The sequence below is a fragment of the Macaca fascicularis genome, chromosome 16 (genome assembly GCF_037993035.2).
Source record: "Macaca fascicularis isolate 582-1 chromosome 16, T2T-MFA8v1.1".
NCBI classification, from domain to species: domain Eukaryota; kingdom Metazoa; phylum Chordata; class Mammalia; order Primates; family Cercopithecidae; genus Macaca; species Macaca fascicularis.
This window is the reverse complement of record NC_088390.1, coordinates 38579350-38595115: the sequence shown is the minus strand read 5'-3', so window position 1 is coordinate 38595115 and position 15766 is coordinate 38579350. Positions and strand designations below refer to the sequence as shown.

At 39.7% G+C, this 15766-nt stretch overlaps 1 protein-coding gene across 26 annotated transcripts in view; it reads right to left on the bottom strand.

Moving 5' to 3' along the window:
• RHOT1 (ras homolog family member T1) overlaps nucleotides 1-15766 on the bottom strand; it is a 107823-nt gene that overhangs the window by 46359 nt on the left and 45698 nt on the right. For all 26 annotated transcript variants that reach the window (XR_006693083.2, XR_010581773.1, XR_006693084.2 and 23 more), the window contains 8 exons: nucleotides 10168-10266; nucleotides 9232-9340; nucleotides 8371-8491; nucleotides 5695-5779; nucleotides 5176-5321; nucleotides 3508-3608; nucleotides 1363-1493; nucleotides 258-341 (listed from right to left, as the gene is read on the bottom strand). Coding sequence is in view for 20 of the 26 variants with exons in the window: in XM_045375163.2 (XP_045231098.2) it covers nucleotides 258-341; nucleotides 1363-1493; nucleotides 3508-3608; nucleotides 5176-5321; nucleotides 5695-5779; nucleotides 8371-8491; nucleotides 9232-9340; nucleotides 10168-10266 (876 nt within the window). In the remaining 6 variants the exon portion in view is untranslated. The remainder of the gene's footprint in view (nucleotides 1-257; nucleotides 342-1362; nucleotides 1494-3507; nucleotides 3609-5175; nucleotides 5322-5694; nucleotides 5780-8370; nucleotides 8492-9231; nucleotides 9341-10167; nucleotides 10267-15766) is intronic.

Sequence of the window (15766 nt, the reverse complement as noted above, 5' to 3'; positions counted from 1 at the left end):
CTGGGAGGCGGAGCTTGCAGTGAGCTGAGATCCGGCCACTGCACTCCAGCCTGGGCGACAGAGTGAGACTCCGTCTCAAAAAAATAAAAAAAATAAAAAAAAATAAAAAATTTTATAATTTTCTAAAGAAATATATAAAAAAAAATCACACACAAGTTCTATATAGAGTCATTCAATTGAAGCCAATTTGTTTTCAAAGAGCCATTTTAAAATGTACCCAATAATTAGAAATTTTTGTGTGCCACAGAATTTCTTACCAACAAGTATTTCTCTTGTCCATATACATAAACGGTGTTAATCGCATAGTAGGATTTATGATCTTCACGAATTTTCTTCTGCCTCTGAAAACAGAACACCGAAAATCTCAATATCTGCAGTAACTAGTTTTCAACAATACACAAATACCTCTGTGTATATGTGCAGGTGTGTTATAAATAAAAGGGCATTCTTCCCTACACTGTGTACTACTTATCAGTATAAAGGAGATACTGATTTTATGTTTCTTAGTTCTTAAGACCTAAAATAAAAAGATGTATTTGTTCTGCATAAAGTACAAGCAGTAGCTAAAAAGGAAGGAAACTATCCCTATTACTGCAAGTATATTCTAGAGCCACCTGCTGGCATTATACTATAATTTGGTCTGATCGAGATGAATACCCACCTAGAAATATGTCGGCAGGGTGTGGTGGCACATGCCTGTAATCTCAGCACTTTGGGAGGCCAAGGTGGGAGGATCACTTGAGCTCAGGAGTTCAAGACCACCCTGGGCAACATGGCAAAACCCCATCTCTACTAAAAATACAAAAATTAGCTGGGCCTGGTGGTTCACGCCTGTAGTCCCAGCTGCTCTGGGGGCTGAGCTGGGAGGATCACCTAAGCCCAGATGGTTGAGGCTGCAGTGAGCCATGATCACGTCACTGAACTCCAGTCTAGCCAACAGAACAACACCTTGCCTCAAAAAAAAAAAAAAAAAAAAAAAAAAAAAAAAAAAGAAGAAGAATAAGAAAAGAAATATGTCTTCTTCTTACTCAAGGGAGTAGTAAGAACTAGATAACAATATTCAATTCAAAATATTTACTGTGCATTTCCTTCATGCCAAGAACTGTGTTAGGTGCTTTCACATCTATAGTCGTTTAATGCCCATTTAAACACTGGTTAAAAAAAGACAAATGAACGAGCTAATATCAATGAAACAAAGATAAAGACAGTTCAACAGGATTATTGTTACATTTAGACTGTACTTGACTAATATAGGCCATTGAGTTCTACTAATTATCTAAAAATGTCAGTGGCTACGAAAACATATAAACTTGTAAATATAAAAATTTGTTGGATAAAATTGTATTTTACAAGAACTCTCACCATTAAGTTTCTTCCAAGAAGAGCCTGAAGAACTCCACTTTTCCCACAGTTTTTCACTCCAATTACATTACATCTGAACACATTTCTTTGAGTTTGTTTTTTCTGCAGGTCTATCTTTTTATCTCTTGTTACTAAAAAAAATAATAATAATAAAAACCCACTAAATATATACCACTTAGATTCAATGAGCCTCCATTCCACCTTTTGCAAAATAGGGCATTGCTGCTTATCATTTTTATGAAGTAGTTGATCTATAAACAAACATATTGTACGACAGTCAAGCTGTATGTGAATGAAGTACATAGAATGCAGAAGGGCCCCAGTTAGTGGAAAAATGCATTTCTGAAAGTTGACTGGAATGTGAATGTCATGTAACCAAACATTTATTTCATCATAAAATAGTGTATTTTCATAAGGAAAATATCCTACAAATGAATGAAAATTACTAAGAATATAGCCAACATTATATTCCATCTAATTTTTTCTGTGATAAACTGTCACATATTATAAACTAAAAGATGCTATTTCAAATCTGCACTCTCTTGGAGCTGGATCCATAAAAGGAAAAGTGACACACACTTTGGGGTTAGCCATCCTTTCAAATGTAAACTGTAAAAGAGGCATGCCAGAAAACAATGCTGTATCATCAGGACAGCAGGTAACCCTTCCTGAGGTAAAGAGACTTCCTTAGAGCCTGACGCGGTGGCTCACACCTGTAATCCCAGAACGGTGGGAGGCCAGGGTGGGCAGATCGCAAGGTCAAGAGATTGAGACCATCCTGGCCAACATGGTGAAACCCCATCTCTACTAAAAATACAAAAATAAGCTGGGCATGGTGGCACATGCCTGTAGTCCCAGCTATTTGGGAGGCTGAGGCAAGTGAATCGCTTGAACCCAGGAGGCGGAGGTTGCAGTGAGCCAAGATCTCGTCACTGCACTCCAGCCTGGTGACAGAGAGAGACTCTGTCTCAAACAACAACAACAAAAAAATCAACAACCTCCTTAGGCTATACCTGAAGACTGAACTACAGACCTCACCAGAGATACTAGTGATAGTAGAAAAAAACCAAAAGTGATAAAAATATATAATTATGGGATAGTTAAATAAGTTACAGAACATCCATATTGTGACACATTATTAACATTAAGATATATAAAGTATACTTACTGATACAGAAAGATGTAAACAATGTGCTGAGTGAAAGAACCTCATGGCTGGCTAGTGACTATTTTCTTATTTTCTGGTGTTGAATTAAATACTGTCTAATTGGTTAAGTATTTTAAAGGGTACCTGCTCTGTCAATTTAAGAAAGGCTGTCTTCTTGTGCTAGGGCTTCCCGTAAGATATGGCACATTTTCCACCAACAGGGATATAAGAAACTCTTGAAATGATCAGTTCCTTAACTTGCTATTTCCATACATTTGGTTTACTTTAAGTGGTGCACATTCCTTGGCAAGAATGCCTGGCTTACATTACAAGATTTGTGAAAGCTGTATTAATACAGAAAACAGTTAATAGGCATTATTTTTAACGTTTAAAGAAAATTAAGCCGGGCGCGGTGGCTCAAGCCTGTAATCCCAGCACTTTGGGAGGCCGAGACGGGCGGATCACGAGGTCAGGAGATCGAGACCATCCTGGCTAATATGGTGAAACCCCGTCTCTACTAAAAATACAAAAAACTAGCCGGGCGAGGTGGTGGGCGCCTGTAGTCCCAGCTACTCGGGAGGCTGAGGCAGGAGAATGGCGTGAACCCGGGAGGCGGAGCTTGCAGTGAGCTGAGATCCGGCCACTGCACTCCAGCCTGGGCGACAAAGCGAGACTCCATCTCAAAAAAAAAAAAAAAAAAAAAAGAAAATTAAAATGCAAGATCAACTGGTAAATCCTTTAATGCCCGTAGCTCTTCTTCATTTTCATCAGTGGAGTAACCCCAGGGAGTAGACTTGAAGCTAAGTCTCTACTCTTCCTTTCTTTTCATAAACAGTAAAATCAAACACCTCAACACAAAAGAAATGATCAGTTCACAAGGAAAACTAATCGAGTGTAGATGGAAGACTAATGAAGATGAATTTATTCTTACTCTTTGTTACGTTTGAAAATGGAGTGCAAATCTCTAATCATGAGCTGAACAGTATCTAGATACTTACCTGTAATAGCTGAAGCTTGAGACTCTTGCTCAGTCAATATTGAATAGCCAAGATAGCCCAAATACTCCAGGCACCGCTGTACATCTAAATAAGTTGTGAGCCTACAAAAGAAAAGAATTTAAAATGTGAAAATTCCTAAATGAATATTTATGGGAAAAAAATCCAATAGCTAAAAAACTTTATGCACCACCCCTAGATAATTTTTGTCTAGACTACTTTAATTTCCTATGTGCCCAACCGTAGTTTTTCCTACACTGCCATTCTTTTTTTTTTTTTTTTTGAAAGACAGAGTCTTACTTTGTCATCCACGCTAGAGTGCAATGGCACAAACACAGCTCACTGTAGCCTCAACCCCCTGGGTGCAAGTGATCTTCCTGCATCAGCCCCCCAAGTAGCTGGGACTATAGGCATGTGCCCCCAAGCCTGGCTAATTTATTTTTTAATTTTTAAAAATGTTTTAGTAGAGACAGGGTTTCGCCACGTTGCCTAGGCTGGTCTCGAACTCCTGATCTCAAGTGATCCATCCGCCTTGGCCTCCCAAAGTGCTAGGATTATAGGTATGAGCCACGTTGCCTGGCCCTACACTGCCGTTCTTAAAGCAGAGAAGAAAAGGGAGAAGAATGCAAGATGGCGGGAAATTCCTCTCTCTACTCCATCTGCCCAGAAACACCAAGGCCACAAAGATAAGCAGTGAGTGGCTGGTAAAATCGTGATAGAGTGGGGATATTTTACGTGATCTACTTTCCAAGTTAATATAAAGTTAATATATTTTCAAATATTAGCCAGTTGAGGACTTAATAAAACACACATGAAAAAGTGACAAAGGTGGCCAGGCACAGTGGCTCATGACTGTAATCCCAGCACTTTGGGAGGCTGAAGTGGGTAGATCACCTGAGGTCAGGAGTTCCAGACCAGCCTGACCAACATGGAGAAATCCCATCTCTACTAAAAATACACAATTAGCCAGGTGTGGTGGCGCATGCCTGTAATCCCAGCTACTCGGGAGGCTGAGGTAGGAGAATCGCTTGAATCTGGGAGGCTGAGGTTGCAGTGAGCTGAGATCACACCATTGCATTCCAGCCTGGGCAACAAGAGTGAAATTCTGTTTCAAAAAAAAAAAAAAAAGTGACAAAGGTGCAAAAATAATCTGAAATTAGCCTTTCTTACATATTTGAAAAAAGAAAAGATCCTAATGTTGAGTCAGTTAAGGCTAAAGCAATTATGTCACTATGCAAGACCAGAAGATTCCCTTAATACCCTAGGTATAATATCAACCATGCTATAACTAGGTTGTAGACAAATCCTCACAAAATCTTACTAAGAGTTCATTAAAGGCTAGGCGTGGTAGCTCATGCCTGTAATCCCAGCACTTTGGGAGGCTGAAGCGGGCAGATCACTTGAGGCCAGAAGTTCGAGACCAGCCTGGCCAACATGGTGAAACCCTGTCTCTACTAAAAATACATCATCCAAAATAAAACAGTCCCTTCCTGATAAATTTATAGAACATTTATAGTTCATCTTAGAGATATCAGCAGCTAATCTTGCTTAGAGGCAATTATGATTGAAGCATTTCATAAAGTCTTACAAGCTTACAAAGTAACAAATGTAATACATAATAACTTTAAACTATTTGCAACTCTAGAGGAAAGAGGTGAGCTCTATACTCACGTCCACTGGGAAAGGAATCCCTGGTAGGTTATCCAGCCTCTCTCATTGGTACAAACTGTATTATTCACATCTGGCCCCCAAGGTATGTAAGGGAAAACTTTAAATAAATCTTTAAGCTCATCAGGTGACAAAGCACAGTCTCTATCCTGAAGAAACACAAGGATACATAATGTTTAGATAGCGAAGATACTAATTTCCAACACAAAAGTCCCCCAATCTAGTAAAGCTATGCTTTTTAAAACTACTTAACAAGTGACAAGAAATTTTACATTTTATCAAGAAAATTCCTCACGTGTATATAAGAAAACCGATAAGAGAGTCTATTAGAAATTAGACATTTTCATCTTGAGAAAACAACAAAGGTAAACAGCAGAAAATATTTTTGTGAATTTTACTTAGAGAGGTTAAGCAGTTTTTGGCTATGTGACATACACATCCCATAGCTCAGGGAACAGAGTTATATCATTCACTGAAAAATATTTTGCTATATATTATGGAAAATTACAGCTAAAGGCTTACCAAATCATGCTTGTCAAAGGTGCTCTGGAGAAACAAATATGCATGATGATTTAATTCAGTAGTGCAATCAGGAGGTATTTTTAGCCTGTTGAAAAAATTCAAGAGTAAAATAAATCATTACTCAAATTTTAAAATTTAAGAAATGAATATAAAATTGCAACAAGTCTTTTGTGAGGTAATACCATTTACAAGAATATCTTCACTTGGTATCATTTAGACTTCCCAAGGAAACTCTCTGGAGTGATTTTGCCACTCTTCAGAAGAGTCATAATAATGCTCATTCCAAAGTAACAACATTTTCTTTCTTTCCCATTTTTAAATTCAGACAGGGTCTCACTGTTGCCCAGGCTACAGTACAGTGGCACGATCACAGCTCACTGCAGTCTCGACCTCCTGGGCTCAATCAATCTGCCCATCTCAGCCTCTTGAGTAGCTGGGACCACAGGCGCACACTACCATGCCTGGCTAATTTTTGTATTTTTGTAGAGATGGGGTCTCACCCCATTGCCCAGGCTGGCTTGAACTCCTGGGCTCAAACAATCCACCCACCTTGGCCTCCCAAAGTGTTGGGATTACAGGCATGAGCCACTGTACCAGGCCCATTTTCTTAAATATCAGAAAAGCAGATTGAAGGGAAGTAACAGAGCCAAATTTTTATTTATTTATCCACTATTCTAGCAGCAATGTGAAGGAGAGAGGAAGAAGGTTCCATAAGGATAGAGAGATTCATGTAGTAGCTCCAGGAAGTTATTTTGCAGAAAATTAAAGGCAAAGAGGATAAAAAAAACTGAAAGAAATGATTAGTGTAAGCCACAATGCCATAAGACAGGGAATTTCCCAACTGTCATACTTAAAGCAATAAGCAACCTCCCATAGAATTCATCTATTCACATAAATGACACAAGAAAAGAAAACCTTATGAGAGAGTCCTATAACAAATTCATTCATTCAGTATATATTTATTGAAAAATCTAGGAAATTAACTTGAGCCAAGATTTAGTAACTTAGTCAAAGGAAGTTTCAGTTTAGAACTGATTAATGGACTAGGAATCTAATCAGAAAGAACTTTGCTTCCTCAAAAATGGAGAAGTAAAAAATAACAGTCTTTCTGAACCATTACATAGATAGCTGGAGGTGCTATGCTAAAATAACAGAGCACCATGAAGGTAATGTGCCAATGAAAAAATGAAGAATGACTGAAAACTCTGAGGCCAGATCCTGGGAAGTCACCATCCCTGAAAAGCTCGCTTCCCTGGGATATAGAAGAGGGATCCTGCAACAAGGCAGTCTCTTGTTTGGGGATGGCACTGGGTCTATTTTTAAACAAACAGAACTTAAACATAGTATTATCAAAGGAAAATAACGGGCCAGGGCATGGTGGCTCAGGCCTGTAATCCCAGCACCTTAGGAGGCTGAGGCAAGAAGATCATTTGAGGCCCCAAGATGAGCCTAGGAAATATAGTGAAACAAAGAAAGAAAAGAAAAGAAAAGAAAAAAGGAGGGGAGGGGACGGCATTGTGGTGCACACCTATAGTCCCAGCTATTCGGAAAGCTCAGGTGGGAGGATTGCTTGAGCCATGGAGCTCAAGGTTGCAGTGAGCTAGCCAAAATGAGACGTCTCTTTAAAAAAAAAAAAAAGGCCGGGTGCGGTGGCTCACATCTGTAATCCCAGCACTTTGGGAGGCCGAGGCGGGCGGATCATGAGATCAGGAGATCGAGACCATCCTGGCTAACACAGTGAAACCCTGCCTCTCTAAAAATGCCAAAAATTAACCAGGTGTGGTGGCGGGCGCCTATAGTCCCAGCTACTCAGGAGGCTGAGGCAGGAGAATGGCGTGAACCCGGGAGGCAGAGCTTGCGCCACTGCACTCCAGCCTGGGCGACAGAGCAAAATTCCCGTCTCAAAAAAAAAAGAAAGAAAGAAGAAAAAGAACCACAAATAGACCAGTCGTTTAGGAAAATACCTACTTCAACTTAAGCTGTTTAGGAAAATACCGACTTCAACTTAAGCTAAGAAGAACAGGCTATAAAACTAAGGGAGAAGAACAACGTAAGAAAAATGTTAACCAGCATATTTCTGAGATCTCTTGACTCCCAAAACAAGTTTATTGTCTAGCATCTTATTTTTCCTTCCTCAGTAAAACGAACAAAAAAAGATACTTGTAGTCTCCACAAGAAGAGGAAAAGTTTGAGTCATGAGGGAATCAGTGGTTCTCAACTGGGGATAATTTCACTTCAGAGGGCACATTTGGCAATTTCTCAACAGTTCTGGTTGTCACAACTGGAGGTATCACTGACTTCTACAGATGTGATAAACATCCTATACTGCACAGGACATCCACAACAAAAAATTGTCTGGTCCAAAATGTCAATAGTGCTGAGGTTGAGAAATCCTACTATAAAGCTCTGCTATAATTCTAAAATATTCCCAATTAGCTTAAAGCCCACCTCCCCATGTGTGCTAAATCAACCTTAAAAATATTTAGCAAGTAAAATCAATTACAAGACCAAAGGTGACTAGGCATGGCTCAATGCCTGTAATCACAGCAATTTGGGAGGCCGAGGTGGGAGGATCACTTGAGCCCAGGAGTTCAAAACCAGCCTGGGCAACATAGTGAGATCCTGTCTCAATAAAAAATTTAAAAAACAAAACAAAACAAAACCAAAGGTACATACAGGGGGAACAAATATTCAGGTGTCAAATCCAGATCATCATCATAACCAAATCGTCGAAGCACAGTCCAAGTAGTTTCGTGTCTCCCTCTCTGGATAAAAAGTGTATGTAAAAAGAGAAAACCTGAAATAAAGTAAATTAGTAAATAAAGGATACAGAGTCACATAGGAGAAAAGCATGTAACATAATGGCAAGAACTAGATTCATGAACATATGGATGCTAGCTTTGCATTGTAAAGCTCAAAACAAAACAAAATTCACAAGTATCTCAATGAAACAGCTGATTTCAGAGTTGTTTCACATATACACCCAGCTCAGCAAGAGACAGCACAGGAGGAAATGGCCAACATTACATCTCAAGGAATATACTGACATGCACAAAGTTATACAAGAGTAGTGTTCTACAGATCTTTGAGTTTATTTTTGTCATGGAAAATTCTGGTTTTCAATCTCATTAATTTCACTGTGCCTCTATAATATATTCTCCAGGGAACATTCTATACTGGTAAATTTGACCCATAGACAAAATTCCCTAAAAATAATGACTATTTAAAGGCTGTTTATGAGTAGGAAGAATTTTAAGACACTTTTTTTTTGTTCCAGATATCTCCTTCCCTCAGGTGGACCTCTGTATCCTTGAGATCCAACCAATTTCCCCACCTCTAATTTATACTGGTAGTAAAGATGATAATCCCCAACAATGGTCTGTCCCTCCCAACTCGTAAATATCCAAATCAGACTTTAGGCATACTAGTAAATATTAACGTTTCCTTAAAGTATAAATAATGCAATAAAGACCTTCACCTTCTGCCAAATTTTGAAAATATTAAGTTTCAAAAGGGGGAAAAATACCATTCACCTACCTTTCAGGGTCAACCCACTGTCAGCCACACCATCACTTATATGTTTTCTGACTACATTCTTGACATCCTCCAGAGCTTGAGGAGCTAATGGAGTGTTGAAACAAATCCTCTAGCAAAAAACATAAAAATATATTTAAAAACAAACCAGCATTAAAACCACAAATAATATAAAATGGTAATCTACAAAGCAACATTAAATCCAATAACTGCAACCAAAGAAACATATTCTACATTAGGAATAGTCTCCACTTTGTATTATTTAAGTAAAACATGGGCCGGGCACGGTGGCTCACGCCTGTAATCCCAGCACTTTGGGAGGCTGAGGCAGGTGGATCATGAGGTCAGGAGATCGAGTCCACCCTGGCCAACATGGTGAAACCTCATCTTCACTAAAAATACAAAAATTAGCTGGGTGTGGTGGCACATGCCTGTAGTCCCAGCTACCTGGGAGGCTGAGGCAGGAGAATCACTTGAACCCAGGAGGTGGAGGTTGCAGTGAGCCAAGATTACACCATTGCACTCCAGCCTGGGTGACAGAGCGAGACTCTATCTCAAAAAACAAAAGTAAAACATGTCATACTTAGAAAGAAATATTTCCAACTCCCTCCATCCTGTATCTAAAACACAGGGCTATTTGTGTAGCTATGTTATTCAAAACTAAGAAAGCAAAATGATTCAGAGTTCAGACTCCAAGTCATCCTTAACACACCCACTTTATACCATAAAATGAAGCTACCAAATCCCCTCAATTCCTGGGCATAAGAGAGTTTTATAGACTAAGTAAAGGCATATATAGGTTGATGTGATAGTTCTATGTGAAAGAAACTTATGTTTATAACATACTGTTCTTGTTGTTTAAGCTAATACATTTTATAGCTTTCAGCAAAAAAAAAAAAAAAAAAAGATATGCAAATATCTGAAATAAAGGACCATTACCTGAAAGAAGTTGAGTTCAGCATCATTGAGAGTACCATCATTATCTTGATCAGATATTTTAAATATACGAGTAAGGGCTTTTATACAAGCTGGTTTCATCTATAAATCATTGAGAAAAGAAATAATTATTTAAACTGTGATTTTCATAAGCAATGCTGAGAAAAATTCTGATTGTTTTTACACAGTATCAAATACCACCAACATGAAAAAATGAACTAAAGCAAAGCCATTTACTTTTATATGCAAACCTTTTTAAGTAAATGAGGCAATATTTGCTGGGACTGATAATTGGAATGGTCAAGCTCTCCCCTTATGACCACAAATCCTTTAAGAACAGGCAAAGGAGAAGTTCATCTTTAGGAGGGATTCATTTTTCTAGTCACATAAAGAAGAACTATTTATTTATCTATATCTTCTGTCATTCCATAGACAATATGAACTGACTTATAAAACTACTAAGGACTTTCCCCTCAACTTCCGATTTCTGACCATCCACCTTCTGGTAGCAGAATGAGATTTGTTTTGATCTATCCCCTGTGTGTATGTTAAAGCTGGAAAATAAAATACGCTCATTCACAAACAAGTGGCAAAATTATCACTAGTTAGTAAGTGTAAAAAATTTTTACTAACTTCCTAGTATAAGAATTTATACTTTAAAAAGAACTTTGCCTTTTGTGACTCTAAAACTGTTATGACTAATGCTGCTGGAAATATATTCTGACAATTTCCTTCATTTTTGTTTTATGATTCATCATGGATAGAATAAATAAATGACTATTTTAAAATAAGGCCCACATGCTTCTTCACTGTATAACCACTATAGGGTAATCACTGTCAATAATTTTGAGAATAAAACTTCAAGGAGAGCTTCGAATTTTGTCTAAGCTTGGAAATAGATCTCCTATGGTTCTACCTAAATCAGAGAAATGACATGTCAAGCTGAGGAAATATAAACTTATTAACTTACAAAATGGTAATGATGACAGCTTTGATCATGCTATCAAACTCAAATGCAGAAAAGAAATTCTTTTAAAAATAGGAAAGAAAATAATTATCTTCCAAACATACACAGATAACCCCTTCTATTCTTGTTTTAAATGGGATCTTTGGGAGAGTAATTTGATATAGTGAGAAAAAGATAAAACTTAAGATACTAAGAGATTAGAAAGAAATGAGAAAAAGAAGTCAAACATTTAGAAAGCATTTGAGGCTGGGTGTGGTGGCTCACACTTGTAATCCCAGCACTTTGGGAGGCCGAGGAGTGCAGATCACCTGAGATCAGGAGTTCGAGACCAGCCTGGCCAACATGGCGAAACCCCATCTCTACTAAAAATAGAAAAGGTAGCTGTGTGTGGTGGCGCACGCCTGTAGTCCCAGTACTTGGGATGCTAAGGCAGGAGAATCGCTTGAACCTGGGAGGCAGAGGTTGCGGTGAGCCAAGATTGTACCACTGCACTCCAGTCTGGGAGACAAAGAAAGACTTCGTCTCAAAAAAAAGAAAGCATCTAATGGGGCTTCCTTTATAAAAGAGTACTAAATGGACTATAACATCTACAATCACAGGTGATTTATTCTTTAAAATAATGAATGGTAAGATGATGCTTCTATAAATGTGATCCTAATGTTAGACATTAAAGATTAATAAAAACTACACTGTTAATATTTCATTTACTCTCCTTTAAAATAAGTTGAATAATTTAAATGTTTCCAAAAGAAGCAACAGCAAGAATAATATACAAAACAGAACCTAAAGATAACCTTTTATTTTGTCTAAGTGATTTTTCCTCACATAATAAAGGGGCACATTTTCAAAAAGTAATTTTAAGAAAAATAAACAATGTACTTTTCTTCTTTTTTTTTTTTTTTGAGACGGAATCTTGCTCTGTTGCCTAGGCTGGAGTGCAGTGGTGCGATCTTGGCTCACTGCAACCTCCGCCTCCCAGGTTCAAGCGATTCTCCTGCCTCAGCCTCCCGAGTAGCTGGGACTACAGGCATGTGCCACCACACCCAGTTAATTTTTCGTATTTTTAGTAGAGACGGGGTTTCACCATGTTAGCCAGGATAGTCTCGCTCTCCCCACCTTGTGATCTGCCTGCCTCAGCCTTCCAAAGTGCTGGGATTACAGGCATGAGCCATCACACCCAGCCAACAATATACACACTTTTCATTAAAGCTTGAAAAGAACTCTAAGGTATTGGCCCAATGTCATATTTAAAAACTAACCACCTGAAAATGTAACATCAAAAAAAGGACTACTAAAAAGTATTAAAAATTCTACTTAATAAAGCTGTAAAAAATTATGGTATTTGGCTGGATATGGTAGCTCACACACTTTGGGAGGCCAAGGCAGGCAGATCACTTGAGGCTAGAAGTTTTAGATCAGACTAGCCCACATGATGAAACCCCATCTCTGCTAAAAATACAAAAATTAGCCAGGCATGGTGGTGCACGCCTGTAATCCCAGCTACTTGGGAGGCTGAGGCAGGAGAATCGTGTGAACCTGGGAGGCAGAGGCTGCAGAGAGCTGAGATCGTGCCATTGCACTCCATCCTGGGAGACAGAGTGAGACTCCATCTTGAAAAGGGAAGGGGAGGGGAAGGGAGGGAAAGGGGAGGGGGAGGGGAGAGGGGAGGGGAGGCAGGCAGTGGCTCATGCTTCTAATCCCAGCACTTTGGGAGGTCAAGGCAGGAGGATCACTTGAGCTCAGGAGTTCGGGACCAGCCTAGGTCACAAAGTGAGATCCTGTCTCTACAAAAAGTAAAAAAAAAAAAAAAAGGCCGGGCGCGGTGGCTCACGCCTGTAATCCCAGCACTTTGGGAGGCCGAGACGGGCAGATCACGAGGTCAGGAGATCGAGACCATCCTGGCTAACACGGTGAAACCCCGTCTCTACTAAAAAATACAAAAAAACTAGCCGGGCGAGGTGGCAGGTGCCTGTAGTCCCAGCTACTCGGGAGGCTGAGGCAGGAGAACGGCGTAAACCCGGGAGGCGGAGCTTGCAGTGAGCTGAGATCCGGCCACTGCACTCCAGCCTGGGCGACAGAGCATGACTCCGTCTCAAAAAAAAAAAAAAAAAAAAAAAAAAAAAGTCTTTTTGTACAAATATATACTGCCAATACTGGTACATATCCACAAACCTATGACTTCAATAGAACACAAGGTATTTATAAAATTATATTTGATTCTTTTCTTGATGTTTGCCTTTTAGCGTGTCATTACAATGCAGATTAATCAATTCCAGTTGAAGGTTAATGGAAACTCAATTGCATAGTTAAATGGATTACGAAATATGGAAATTTCCTTTGCATTTGCACCGATGTCTAAAAAAAATGATGCTGGAACTGTAATTCGAACCTGGAAAATTTATCTGCTTTCCCATCTAAAAAAATACTTTATTATTATTTTCATGTTTTGGCATGATGGGTATGCAATGAATATAAATAAAAGGTCCTGGTACAGTGATATACATAGTACTTGAAATGCTGTCTAGGTGTGTCAGCGCAATTAGTAGTACACTCAGCAGCAGTGAGAAGAGATGAGAGTAGCACATATAAACTCTATTGAAACTACTAAACTTTGCCTTTGTAGCACGCAAACAGCCACAGATAACATAAAAGAATGACCATGGCTATGTTACAGTCAAACTTTATTTTTATGAAATCATAAAATCTGAATGTAACATAATTTTCACCTATCACAAAATATTATTTATTTTGACTTTTTTTCAATCATTTAAAAATATATGGCCAGGCACAGTGGTTCATGCCTGTAATCCCTGCACTGAGAGGCAAAGGCAGGCAGATCACCTGAGGTCAGGAGTTCGAGACCAGCCTGGCCAATGTGGTGAAACCCCCTTCTCTACCAAAAATATAAAAATTAGCCAGATGTGGTGGCACATGCCTGTAGTCCCAACAACTTGGGAGGCTGAGGTGGGAGAATCGCCTGAACTCAGTGAGCTGAGATCATACCACTGCACTCCAACCTGGGCAACACAGCAAGACTCCATCTCAAAATATATATATATAAAAAAATATATATAAAATGTTTCCTTAGTGTACAGACTGTGTGAAAACAGGTGGTAGGCCAAATATGGCCCATGAGTCAGTTTGCTAACCACTCACTTATACTATAAACTTTTCCTGAAAGAGATCTGCAACTTTTTATTCTTAAAAACAATACCGGCCGGGCGCGGTGGCTCAAGCCTGTAATCCCAGCACTTTGGGAGGCCGAGACGGGCGGATCACGAGGTCAGGAGATCAAGACCATCCTGGCTAACACAGTGAAACCCCGTCTCTACTAAAAAATACAAAAAACTAGCCGGGTGAGGTAGCGGGCGCCTGTAGTCCCAGCTACACGGGAGGCTGAGGCAGGAGAATGGCGTAAACCCGGGAGGCGGAGCTTGCAGTGAGCCAAGATCCAGCCACTGCACTCCAGCCTGGGCGACAGAGCGAGACTCCGTCTCAAAAAAAAAAAAAAAAAAAAAACACAATACCTCTCTCGACAAACAGAACCAAAGCAACCACCTCAAGCTGGGTGTGGTGGTGTGGTGGCTCACACTTGTAATCCCAGCTACTCAGGAGGCTGAGGCAGGAGGAGGCCAGGAGTTCAAGACCAGCTTGGGGAATATAGCAAAGACTTCTTTTTTTTTTTTTTTTTTTTTGAGACAAAGTCTCAATCCGTAGCCCAGGCTGGAGTGCAGTGGTGCAATCTCAGCTCTCTGCAACCTCCACCTCCCAGATTCAAGCGATTCTCGTGAGTGGCTGGGATTACAGGTATGTGCCATGATGCCCAGCTAATTTTTGTATTTTTAGTAGAAACGGCGTTTTGCCACGTTGGCCACGCTGGTCTCGAACTCCTGGCCTCTAGTGATCCCCCTGCCTCAGCCTCCCAAAGTGCTGGGATTACAAGCATGAGTCACTGCACCTGGCCCCTGCTTCTTAAAAGAAAAATTAACTTAAAAAAAAAAAGACAACCCAACTAAACAATGGGCAACGGCAGCTACTCAGGAAGCTGGGGCAGGAGGACTGTTTGAGGCTAGAGGTTCAAGACCACCTTGGGCAACTCAGCAAGACCCCATCTTTACAAAAAAAAATTAAAAATTAGCTGTGTGTGGTGGCATGCACCTACAGTCCCAGCTACTCAGGAGGCTGAGTGGGAGGACTGCTTGGGTCCAGGAGGTTGAGGCTGCAGTGAGCCATGATCATGCCACTGTACTCCAGCCTAGATGACAGTTAGACCCTGTCTCTTTAAAACAAAAATGGGAAAGGACTTTGAATAGGCAATAGACATTTCTCCAAAGAAGATGGCCAATGAGCACATGAAAAATTACACAACATCATTAGCCATCAGGGAAATGCAAATCAAAACAATGAGATCCCAACCACATCTACTAGGATGGCTATAATAAACCAAAAAAGAAAAGTAAAATAACAAATGTGGCAAAGATGTGGAGAAACTGGAACCTTCATACACTGCTGGTGGGAATGTAAAATGGTCCAGTCATTGTGTAAAGTAGCTGCTGGTTCCTCAATATGTTAAATATACAATTACCATGTGACTCAGCAATTCAACTACTAAATGTATGCAAAAGAATTTAAAAC